Raw genomic sequence first — 13360 nt, 5'->3', positions numbered from 1 at the left:
TGATCAATATGGACCTATGTCCCCACTCCCCTGTAGATGTCCAAGTGCCTGGCTAAAATATTTCTACCATGATTCCTGAACCTCCTTATCATTGCAAGATTCCACTGCCCCGGCTAACAATATAAAAGTGTAAACAATTACTTAGTACCCTCTTCTGCCCTCAATCAATCTACCTTTTACAGGAAGTAGCACGGTAGTATCTAGTATAAGAAAAGCCTTGCTATTAAGGTTGAGGTTGATCCACGATCAAACAACACAAACCATTGGAAAAAAAATAAAAATCCCTAAACAACACAGACCCAAACCTGATGAAACTTCTTGGTTATTTTGACCAAACAGTCCAACGCTTGGTCTATTCCATATCTTGTATAATTTTTTCATCTACATGGATGGATTTGAAATGGGGAGAAATGTAGAATTTAGATAATATGTTTAGGGGAAGGATATTGCAATAATCAATTAGTATTACTACCAATCAATTTCACCGTTAGATCGATTATGTTGATCCAACGGTTATATTTATTTCCATCTTTGTATGGTTATGATTTCCCATATTTAATGTTTTATATTTATTTTCACTTTTGTATAGTTATGATTTTTCATATTTAATACTTTCATATTAAATATGGGGAATCATAACCATACAAAGATGGAAATAAATATAACCGTTGGATCAACATAACCGATCTAACGGTGAAATTGATTGGTAGTAACACTAATTGGTTGTTACAATATCCTACCCTATATATTTATCAATATATATATATATATATATATATATATATATATATATATGGAAAAGCATTTCTCAAGCAGCTTGAGGCCACCTCAAAACTACGTCGTTTTATTTATTTATTTTCTTATATTAATTGATTTATCTTTGAATGATTATGATTTTCTTTTTCTCTCTCTTCCTTTATCACCATTGATCTATCTTTGTACGGTTATGATTTAGTAGCCGGAGATAAAATTATTTCAAGCAGCTTGATAAATAATAAGCTCATATATATATATATATATATATATATATATATATATATATATATATATATATATTTGGGAGAGGGGATAGTGGGTGTGTGGGTGGATTTCATACATTATTCTGTGTTTAATTGATTTGCATAATAAACAGGAGGTTTTTAATTTTTTAATTTTTAAGATTTGGTTAATTATTTAGAACAACAAAAGTTGATTTTTCTTTTAGGAATAAATCTGGGTTCACTGTGTACAGAAATATTTTATATGGGTATTGATACCGAAAACACATAAAAAAAAAGTGGTTAAATAGAAGGAACTAGAATTGATAAAAGAGAAATTCCCTCTTGTCAATTATAATTATCAAAACATAAAAATATTCAACTCTTACAATTGTGTTCTTAAGCATCCTTTTATCATTCATTTTAAATTAATTTTAAATTTTAAAAATAAAAAAATTCTTAAAGATAAACATAAATATTAAAAACAAGGAAAGAATATGACATAATTAGGTGGATTACAAATTAATCAGCATTAAACACAGTTAAAATAAAAACAAAAAACTAAAAATGATAAGCCTAAATCCCAAAGCAACATATAGACATGCACGATTTTAAGTCAATTCTAAATGGGAGAAGTGTGTATTATTTTAAAGGATGTAAAGTTATGTTATTTTAAGTGAGAGAAATAGATAAATAAAGGAGAAGAGAGTATGAACAGAAAAAATATAAAAGTGTAGGTCCCACCTTTTTGTGAGAGTGAAAAGATATAAGTTGTGTTATTTAAAAAAATAAATAATTTTCCCATTGTAAATATGTTAGATATTGATGATCTATCATTACACCTAGGCAGCTGGCATATGTTTACAAGTTATTGTAGTAATTGATTTCAATGAGTTATCTCATTTTTGCTGTTTTTTCTGTGATCAAAATTCAAGGGTAGGTTACAAAAAATAAAAAATAAAAAACGCTTCAAGAATCAATGAATATCTTCACTGGGGTGTCAATATAGGTTATGACACGTGGGTCGACCCGCGACACGACACGAAAATTTGTGTTCGGGTTGACCAGTAAAAAATTCCGTGTCGTGTTCGTGTCGACCCATATATTTTTTAATTATTTTATTATTTTATTTTTTTATTTTAATTTTGAACCATTTTTTTTAATTTTTTTGTCAATTATGATTTTGACCCTTATTTTGCGTGTTATTCGTGTCGTGTCGTGTCAACCAGCAAAAAATCTGTGTCGTGTCAGTGTTGAAGATTTTGATACGAATAAAAATTCGTGTCGTGTTAGTGTTGATGTATTAGTGTCGTGTCAAATTCGTGTTGTTTTGACACCCCTAATCTCCACATATTAACACGTGATGTTTCAACGTGCTTTATCCTCACTCACACACTCTTTCCCACGAGATCACTAATCCCAGAATTGCTCCAACATTTAACTATGGAGTTTTTCCGATTTATTTATGTACCACGCTCGAAGCCTGTAAGGAGCAGCTCCTTTTTTTTTTTTTTGGAGTTACCCAACCCTAATTACCTCTTTGAGGCGAGTTGGCTCCCTTCGGTATCCCCACAAGCTTCGACTCTTTGAGCCGGAGCAGCTCCTTTTCTGTGCCCTTTCACCCCATACCCTTTCACACTAACAATCACTCCCCGCCATCATGAACGCCCGGGATATTGAATCATGTTATTCGATTCATTCATTTGGCTTAAAAGATAATGCAAGTAGCATTTGTCGCATGTTTTAATAACAAGAGATGAGAACTACTGAAAATAATAAATATGATTTTAATTGGCTGAATGTGTATATCAGAGATCTGTGCTTTTTTTTTTTTATTTTTTTTTTTTATGTATGATGTGATACTCAGGTGTGATTGAGTTATCCATATGTTTTGTTTAAAATAAGGGACATGATCTGTTTACAATTTTTTTTTACAATTACACTAATGTAGGACCGGTCATACACTGTGTGATTAATGTAGGACCGGTCCTACATAGTGTAGTTTGTAAACAAAAAAGTTTGTAAATATAACCTGGCTCTTAAAATAAATTACTAAATATAAAATAAAGTTATACTCAATCCCATGCAAATCTTTGGAATGCTTTGCCTAAGTTATTGGCAAGCCACCAAATATTAATTGCAACAAGTAACTTGTTAACCACAAGTCTAGTGTTTAAATCCTGAAAATAGAAAAAATGGTCATGGGAGAATTGTCCCTTTTATAACATCTAAAAGATGAATCGACTAAAATGGATCCACTTTAAATTTCTTAGGATCACAAATAGTCTTTTTATTTACTAAGAACTAAAACGGGTATCGTAAAATTTGCTGAGAACCGAAAATAGTATTTACTCAAGAAAAAAAAAAAAGTTATTGGCAAGCCTGACTTGTTGAATCAATGCAAAACAATTCAGTTTTATATTTACAGTTGAATCCACTGGCTTAATTAAGGCCTCTTATGAATTTATAGGAGATTTTTCTTCAAATTGACCACGGAAAATTGTAATAGTAACTCAGTTGTTTACCAGGTGAGGTCTTAACAAGCTTTGAACGGATGGAAAGGACAAGAAATAAACAGGTTGAATTCTAAGTTCTAACAAAGCAATAGTCAAATTGAAGAATGATCACTGTATATTAGTAATTCGTTTCTGGCAGTGAAAGCAGGACTGCTCTACCTACTACTGTTCAGGATTAGTTTGTCTGTTCCTATCTTCACATTCCAAGATGGAAGGAAAGAATTGAACCAGAATCAAATCCATTACTTTTCATATTTTTTTGTCCATTTATTTATCCAATTATCATAGCTGTGATTTGTGATTTCTACTGACATACCATGATGCACAACAGCTAAAAATGTACCATTAAAAAGAGTCACGGGTTCTATCTTTCTGTGATGAAATGTGCCATATGGGTCGAGCAATACGACCTGCAGAGGCTAGTATGAAATGACATGCCCCAAGCAATGTGACTCTTTAATTTACTGGACCATATCTGAAGTCATCCACGTACTTATTTTCTAGTCACATGATGAAAATAAGATTAATTGTTAAACCAAAAACTTCCACACTAAATAAGATTAATAATTGTCATATTCCTGGTTGCTTTTATAGAATAACAACCAAAGCCTTAATTATTTCACTGAATGAGGTCCTTCAAAGAAAAATAAAATTTCAAAAAAAACACACAAAGTATGATTAATTAATTGCTTTATCATCTGTTCCTACGTGCGTACTGTTTTCATTTATTGTTTCTCTTGTATGTATGTACCAACAGAAACAATATTCACTGTAGGAGATCCTTTGCTTGGTAACATTTAACTACCGTGGAATTTGACTTTTTTATGATATGAGGTACGTACATAACACATGCATGTATTTTGTTTTTGAGTATTTGTTGGTGTCCTCGCTACTTGTCGCTTTATAACAAGAGTGTTTTTGAACCACAAACAAGCGCTTAAGATGATTACAACATATAAGGTCATTTTTAGGATAGGGAAGGCTTAAGATTTTAAACCTATATATGAAGAATTCACTGGTGATATATAGTGCTAGGGTCACTCTTGCCTGTCAAAAGATACCCAAATCTTTGTCTGATAAGGCAGACATGCTTGCAGCGTTGCAGCCAAGTTTCACAGATATGGGACACAAGCCATGCCATGGTTCATCGCTGGGCCATGTAAACATCAAAAACTTCACTTGTCCTTTTCTTCTGACTTTGTAAAGGAACCAAAGAGACCTTAACAATAAATTCTGCCTTGATAAAAAAAAGAAAAAGAAAAAGAAAAGAGAGATTTAGCAAGGAACCCTTGTGTCTTTGCATAGGACCACCTAGATGCATTACTGTTTATGCCTTTTTGTTTAGGTATTCAATGCTACTAGTCTTATCTACTTCTCACTTATAAACGTTTTCTTTTCCATATAAGACGTTACAAGAATATGGTGGGGTAGCCCATATAATTATATTGAGGCGCCAAGAAGATTATTTGAACCCATATAAGACATTTGAGGTCCTAAACAAGTAACCTCAAAGGCTTTGCTCAATTTATTGATATTCTGGACATGGTTATTCTAATTAGTTAATAAGACCAAACAGCCATAAAAGAACTTGTGCTCAGTTCATTTAATGTTTGGCATACTGAACTAAAGTCCCTTATTTATTAGAACAGTCCAGCTCACCAATGAGACGTTTTTCAATTTTCTAATTTGCTAACCATGAGGCCAGAACTTCCTAGACCAATCCAGGTTACAAAACTTAACAAGATTTTCCCATCCTATAGTTCTAATATTGTTATAGTGGTTATAAATGTTTGGACTTTGGAGTTTGGACCACAATGTATAGTATTGGAAGTTCTGAAATTTGGTTTTATTTAAAAATAAAATGTAGCGATGTCCATAGTGTTTGTACACATTTATACACATAGGTCCTAATGAACTAATTCGTACGAATTCAGTATAAGATGGCCAAATCTAAATATGTATTCTAGTGTTGGTGTTTTTGTCTCTGCTTGAGTTGATTGAGATGATACTCCAAGCACATTGGATGCCGATTGCTGGTAGCAAACATTAACTGTAACAATTTAAAAAGGAACGTTGTGATAATAATTTGGTTCACGGATTAGGTGTGGAAATGCTAGTTGACAGAGGTTTTGGGGCCTCCATTTCTGATCCCTTGGGGCCATTCAAAATAGTGATGCATCAACTGCTTGGAATCCCATTGGTATTTGGGACCATATCAATCTTGGATAGTTCCTTCACATACTTGAGAGTTTGAAACACACACATCAACACGTTGGGTGTTAATTTGTCTTGCTAGAAGCAGCTTTACATCAACTTGTAAAAGATCATAGTGTCATATGGAAAGAATCAGAATTTTTTTTTCTGCTTTTCAGATATAATAAAATTGCATATTTGACCTCCTCTTACTATTAACTACTCGTTGAAAACTTACCATAAAAGACACCGCTGTTGTTGAAGCCTAGATATTATCTAACCTATGATGAACTATCTATAAATTAAAAACAATAACTTAAGGCAACAAGAAGATTTGGTAATGAATTTCAATAGTGAAGCAGGTAATGACATGAATTTCTAAACTTTTCTTCAACTCGTGGAAGAATTTAGTTACTTTCAAATGTTGACTCTAGTCTTTTAGTTGATTTAGCTCATAATAATATGGTAAATTATATCATAATGATGTGACATATCACATAATTATAGAGTAGATTACCTCCCTCTGTCCCGAATCCTGATTATCTCTGTCGTGGAACATTCAAATTCTTCTCTGCTTCATTTGATTTGGGTGAAAAACACAAATTTGAAACATAATATTATTAACACCGTTCATCATGGGGCATGTTAGAAATGACGAGTCTTCACTTAAATACTATCTTAACATTACATTTTTATTCCCATTTTTAGGCAATTAGAAATTTTGTCACAGATGGAGTGAAATATTTAGATAAATGTTATTTTCATTACATTATTGTATTCTTTGACAAACATACCAATTAATCACCGTAAATTGTTTTTATAATATTTTCACATTTACTTGCAACAAATAGCAGTATCCTTAGTATAATCAGAGAAGAAAATATTATTAAAGGTTTTGATGATTTTAGCATTTTGGGAAGGTTTACTGTAAGAGTGGCAAGGGCTGCAGCTACAAAGCGGCTATTTTGTGCTTTCTTCTGAAGAGAAGGAAACATATATTAAAGAGTATGTTTTATTGTGCAGTCTATGCACTGTTCATTTCCATGTACTCCATAATAACCTTTGCCATGCAGAAAAATATGAGAGAGAGGGGTCCACAGACATATATGGTCCTCTTTTTTATTGTTCTTTTAGACTTTACAGCTGTAAGCAAGAAAAGAACCGAGGAAAATTACAATGGAGGGTTTTAGTCCAAATTTGTATCCATGTGAATTTATGAACAATAATATAATCTAAAACACCATATGAGACTAGGTCAAAAAAGAAAGTTCAAAATCATCAAGCTAAGCCCCCAAGGCATCATATTATTCTACAATTATTGGTGTGGGGGCATTGCATACATTACTCATCACATATAAGCTTTGGTCCCTTGGTGTAAGCTGTTTCCTTTTGGAAAAACATTTTTCCCTCTTTGAGTTTTTCTCTCTCTCACTCGTGAAGTGATGATAGCTTGCATCCATCTGGTACAATCTATAATCTACCAAACTTAAAGGTAGAAAAATATCAGAGACAATCCTCCTACAAAATCAGATTTTGTCCCCCATAATAAAATCCCCTGCCTTTGTGCAATGTATCATAATTTAGGATTAGTGGGTGTTTTGTCAAAGCTATTACAAAACCAAAAGCATTTTGTTTCTAGTTATTTATTTTCTTGTTTAGAGCCCACACTCTACTCAATGGAGACAAACAAATAAGGCATTATGCTTTTAAACTCCTCCAATAATAATTGGTCTAAAAAAACTATACCAATATATGGTATTCTTATTCCATTTGGCTCCCATACATTATGAAATTATCTGTGTTATACACGTGAAAAAAGCAGAATGAACTTTATTTTTATTTTCACACGAGAACAAAGACAGAGAAAAAAAAATGCAAAGAAAACAACCAAAAGGTGAAGCATGCACTATAGTGAATCAATCCACTATAGAATGATCATCATGAATCTTTGCATTCATAAAAGAAAAAGAGGTAGGAAGAAAAACAAAAAGAAAAAAAAAATCTCCACGCAATATAGAGAAAGGGAAAGTCTACGGAATGTTATCCACATGGGGTACGTCACCTTTATTGTTTCTTTAAAAAGAGTGTGCACTTAATCATAGTTAGTCTAATCCAACTAAACGACTAACAAAGGAAAGGTTGTACAAGTATTGAAAAGTTAATGCTATGTATCCCACTACTTTGAATTATTTGTAAAAGTGTTTCCCCATGTTCTTTGGTATGTTCTCTGCTTGTCATTAGTGCTAATAAACGTGATTAATCAATTGTCTCCTACTGTTGACCGCAATTGCATAAGTTGTTGTGCAATTAGACTTTATAATTGAACAGATAAAGCATGACAGCTAATAGTAAAAATAAAATAAAATTGGTAAACATGGTTTATAACTTTATGTGTATCTACAGACTTTATTTTCAAATACACTACAGAAACTATAAAATTATGCCGTATATTTACAGTGATCATATTCATATCAGAAAGCAACATATTTAATTAATATAAAGCTAGTATATTCGTCCTTACGTGCCTCTCTCCATGAGAAGAACTACGATTGTTTGGAAGGAATAGTCTTGCAATTAATAAAGCACAACAACAACTCTTTTGAAGTTTCCAACTAAAAGGTTCCAATGTACGGTATAGGCAATTAATGCTATCTTACTATAATCTATTGAATAATGACAGGCAAAGGCAACTATGTGCTGCACAATAGATGTATAATTTAACTAGGAACATATCAAACTGAGGGCCCCACAAACCATGCTGTTGCTCACGCCCTTCTCAGAGTACTTAAAAGTTGTAGGACTAATAATGAATGAGGTGCAGTACTTTGAGGCAAAGCCTACAATCTATGAGAGCAATAATTAGTGTTTTCAATAGGTCAGGGGGTTAGTTTATATAGAGAGGATTAGTGTCAGTTCAATATTATAAGACCAAGTGTTGGCCCTTGTTACGAGGTCAAAAGACTCGAACCCCCCAATCAAGAAACCCGCCCCCCCTACCCTATGACCAAAAACCCTTCATCTGAGTCCCACTGGCCGACAAACTAGTTCTCCTTTCACATGCAAACAAATCCCACCCCTCTATCTGTCCAAAATCCTTTCTTTTCCTTAATAAAACAAATAAAAAATTGTGGTAAAAAGCTTTGGGTGGACCATTTGGGACGAGCATATCTCTAAGTCACACAGTATCCCACCAGCCAAAGATTTAAGGCACACAAGGAAGTGAATAAAAGCATATACAAAATAAACAAAATTGTTCCCAATTTATTATAGAAATATGATATAAATATGTCCAAATTTGGTATGGTCTAGAAGAGATCCATTGAAGAAAAAGAAAGTGCCTGAAACATATTATAGAGTGCTGATAGTCTTCATTGCCAACTTTGTCCTCCTCTTCCCCTCATAAACCATTCCTTCCTGTATCACCATGCCTCTCCAAGAGATGTAAATGAATGTTGGACATTGTTGGAAATGAAGAGATAAAAAGGAAAGGGCAAATATAGTTTAGCAACATGCATGGAAAGATTAATTATCACAGTAAATAAATATAGATCTTTTTGGGGTAGTTCTTTTTTCTTTTTCTTTTCTTTTTTTGGGGCTCTTTCTTTTGTGAAGGACAGAGAAAGGGAAAGCTGAGGGTATTAAGGGGAGCTTCCAACAATTCCAACAATGACCCGGTTGAATGGTGACAATTTCATTTTTTGTCCTTGGATTCTACTCCTCTTGAACAGAGGCTCTGATGGTGAACATAATGATGACCCCACTGTCCACGAATCGTTGGAACCATCAGAGCTAAAAGCAGCATCAATTATGCCACTTGGGCTGCTGGGTATTTGGTCATACTTGCGCTTGCTAGGGCTCTTATAAGCATAATTATTGGCATTTGAGAGCTGGAGAATGGCATTATAGCATTCATCTACTTTCTCCTGTAAAAATGCAGGAAAAAGTAATTAAGATCAAATAATGTGCTTATGATGTACATTAATAGCAGCATTTATTTATATTTAAATCTAAGATTCTAATGGACATAGATTAATATTAAACAAATATATATTATTTAAATTTAAAACAAAGACATGAACATCCAGACACAGACCTTGCTAATTTTGAGAACACCCAGAAGCTGATTTTTGTACTTCATCCCATCATTGTGCTCAATCTGATCTATAACATGCAGCATTGTTGCAGTGGCCAATACAGAAGGAAGACAACCAACAAATCTTGAATCTAGACTCAAAAAAAACACACACATATCAAAAGCTAAGAAAATCAAGACAGTTTACTTATGTATTCTTTGTACTGATGGTAAAGTTAATAGTTTTTAGCATCTGAATGAAAGAGGGAGAGCTAGCCATTCTTAATGCTTACCTAAAAGCACAGATAAAAGAAGATGCTCGCAGCGCCTGAGAAACTCCCAGTGAAGATGGGTTTTCAATCCAAGCCTTCTTATAATGTGATCTAGAAATGAGAGTGGGGTCACAGGGTGCATCTTCCATTTGAGGGTGGAGAGAACTAGTAACTCCATTCTCTGAATAGTCTTTGCCTCAAACACATATTTGGTGCCTTGCACCTGATATATATACAACACAAAATAACAACACATTTGATATCTAAGATAACTGAGAAAAAGGAAACATATTCAAGATTCAGTTACACAGAACAAAGTTTTTGTCTTTAAACCTACTTGAAGGTCTAAGAGAAGAGGCACTTGAGTTTCTTCAACTTTTGCTGCCAAAGAGATGCAAGTGACAGCCACAAGCTGGATCATCCATGGCTTCTCCCTTTGAAAATGGAAGCTTAAAAGGAACCTATCCAGGTAAGTAACAGCCAGTGTTGCAGTGAGAGCAGAGAATCCATGATGAGCATTGACTTTAAGGATCCATTCTACTGCTTGAAGACGAGCCAGAGAGAGAGAAGAGTCCAAATTCACATTTTTCAGATCGTTATAGGTTTCTTGTTGATTCTTCTCTTTGGAGAAGAGAGAGTTTAGTTCTTCATCTTCCCAGAACAAATCTTGCTCCAACAAGAGCAATGGGAAAAGAGAACTAGTGTCCAAGTGAACCCCATCATCATTGTTTGTTGTCACATCACTTTCATCAGATAACTCATCTTCATCCTCTTCCCATTTTTCTTCATCACAGTAAAGGGCATCAAGAACAGATGAAACATTTTCATTATTATGATCATTGTGATGGTGCATTATTGCCATCTTCTTCAATGAAGAAGAGGGTCTCTAATCCTTTGTTCATTATAAAAAGAAAACACACAGTTTCACACCCATCACCCTTTTTCTTTCTGTCTCTCTCTCTCTCTCTCTCTCTTTCTCTCTTTCTCTCTGAGTGGATGGATTGGAGAGTGAAGAATAAGAAGAAAGAGAGTCTCTGAAAGCAGAGAAAGAAAAGTAGCAAGGTAAGAAGGCTATGGAGAAAGAGATTGATTTTTAGCTGAGTGGGTTTCATGCTTGTCTTTTCATATATTTATAATAAAAATAAAAATAATACTTTGCTTATTTGGAATTCTTTGCGCTTTCGGTGTGTTTGTTTCAAGCTGGACCCATGAAAACTACTTCTTATAAACCTATGAATTTAATTTTCACACATTTTGATTAAATGCCTCTGAAAAAAGTTTTACTCTATTTACAACAGCAGTTAATGAATTTAGTATTTTATGTAAATTAATGATATAGTAAAATATTAAATAAAATTTCAAGAGGTGGCAGGGCACAGTTAGTAAGCGAGTTGTGCTCAAAGATCATATGAATTATTGGAGTTAAAAATCTCTAAATTTAAATTTTAGAGGAAGCAATTTGAAGCCCGTAAACACTTGATACCACGAAAGAAATTAATCTCATTTAAAAGTATGATGTGACATCCTTGGGGGAAAAAAATTTATAAAACTCATAAGATATTGTGTACAATACTAAAAGCAAAGTAGGTTACGAGGACAAGATAAATATTCATATACTAAAAATATTAGAGTAAATATTATTTTTGGTCTTCAGTAAATTTTACGATATTCGCTTTAATCCTTAGCAAATAAAAAAGTCTATCGTGGTCCCTGAAAAATTTAAAATGAATCCATTTTAGTCATTTTAGAGACTAATATGAGTCTCTTTTGAATTTGTAAGGAATCACGATTTCAACTAAATGAGTCAATTTTGAATTTCTTAGAGACCATAATGGACTTTTTTATTTGCTAAGGACTAAAGCGGGCATCGTAAAATTTGCTGAGGACCAAAAAGAGTATTTACTCAAAATATTATTTGTAAGAAGGATTTATTCATATGTTCCATATTTGAAGGGATTAGCTTCATGATATTAAAGAATAATAATAATAATCAACAATGATTGGTTTAATTATTAACAAGCTCCTTTAACTAAAGATTTTAAATTTGAGACTTTCCCACATAAAAATTGTGGTGAGAGAACTGCTCCTATATGATTCCATTTGCATATGATTAATAAATTAAAATATTTAAATATATGAGAGGTTATTTTTTTTTGTAAACATATGAGAGGTTATTTTTATTATTATCTCTTATTATCAAATTTTAATCATTAATTTTTGTTAATTTAATAGTAATAATTTTTTTTAAAATTAATAATTAATTAATAAATGTAACTCAATAAATTATAATTATTATATTAATAAAAATCAACAGTTAAAATTTAATAATAAAAATAAATAATAAGTATAACCTCCGCTTTAAATATAATTGAAATCAACTAATAGTTATAATAACTATGTGAACTCTATATAAATGGATTTAGGGTATAATGCTCAAACTATACTATCGGATTTTCGATTAATCAGTTAAAAAACACTTAAACCTATTTAAAGACCCGTGGCATCATTTTCAATTTTTATGAAGTACAGACTGGCTAGCACTTGAGTGTAGGCTCAATTGGTGCTATCAAACTATGATTAAACTTTACAGAGTTACAACCGCAAATTTGTTTGGTTTTCCATAAATTGAAAAAATTCACCCATTTTTTGTTTGACTTTTATTTCCGGTCAGATCTATTAACCTGCCATTTTTGGTTTTGATTCCTGATCTGAATTTCATTACAGGATGCTATGGTAGTGTAGTGCTAGTGGGATGCTGCTATTTAATAATTAAATTTCCATCATTCCCTTTTCTCAGTTTCATGGGCTGGGCTCACCTCCAATTTTTACCAGTGAAAAGAAGATCAGAATATCTATTCGATATTCTTCGGTATTATTTTTAAGTGAAATTTAAAATTTTAATCTTAAAAAAAAAAAAATACAAGTGATTTATCCAAAAAAGAAAAAACGCTTTTTATTACGATGTACGGAATATAGAAGGATATTGTAACAATCAAGTTATGTTACTACCATGTTACTACGAATCAATCTCACCGATAGATCGATTATATTACTACCAATCAGTTATATTTATTTTCATCTTTGTATGATTATGATTTCCTATATTTAAAGTGAAAGCATTAAATATGAGAAATCATAACCATACAAAGGTGAAAATAAATATAAAGTATTAAATTTGAGAAATCATGATCATACAAAAATAGAAATAAATATAATCGTTAGATCAACATAATCGATCTAACGGTGAGATTGATTGGTAGTAACTTGGTAATAACACAACGTTATTGTTACAATATCCTTTCCCGTATGGAATAGTTAATCTTTTTATTT

The 13360-nt window shown here is 32.4% G+C and overlaps 1 protein-coding gene across 1 annotated transcript; it reads right to left on the bottom strand.

Moving 5' to 3' along the window:
* Positions 1 to 9271: 9271 nt before the first annotated feature.
* Positions 9272 to 10957, bottom strand: LOC133311814 (cyclin-D3-1). The gene is made up of 4 exons (XM_061512922.1): positions 10368 to 10957; positions 10052 to 10253; positions 9780 to 9910; positions 9272 to 9609 (listed from the first exon to the last, which is right to left on the bottom strand). Exons 1-4 carry the CDS (start codon positions 10890 to 10892, stop codon positions 9325 to 9327), a joined length of 1143 nt encoding a protein of 380 aa, XP_061368906.1. The 5' UTR covers positions 10893 to 10957; the 3' UTR covers positions 9272 to 9324.
* Between the last annotated feature and the right edge of the window lie 2403 nt (positions 10958 to 13360).

Source organism: Gastrolobium bilobum, unplaced genomic scaffold, assembly GCF_033153095.1.
Source record: "Gastrolobium bilobum isolate Gb01-03AN ecotype WA unplaced genomic scaffold, APGP_CSIRO_Gbil_v1 utg14709, whole genome shotgun sequence".
Taxonomy (NCBI): domain Eukaryota; kingdom Viridiplantae; phylum Streptophyta; class Magnoliopsida; order Fabales; family Fabaceae; genus Gastrolobium; species Gastrolobium bilobum.
Note: the sequence above shows the minus strand (reverse complement) of the source record. Positions and strands in the feature narration are given on the sequence as shown.

Bases quoted from the DNA above. Each gene is read 5' to 3' on its own strand.
- LOC133311814 (XM_061512922.1), bottom strand. From the start codon at position 10,892: ATGGCAATAATGCACCATCACAATGATCATAATAATGAAAATGTTTCA. The intron at 10,254-10,367 runs GTAGGTTTAAAG...TATATATATCAG, and splicing joins CTCTTCTCTTAGACCTTCAA to GTGCAAGGCACCAAATATGT. The intron at 9,610-9,779 runs GTCTGTGTCTGG...GCATTTTTACAG, and splicing joins GTGTTCTCAAAATTAGCAAG to GAGAAAGTAGATGAATGCTA.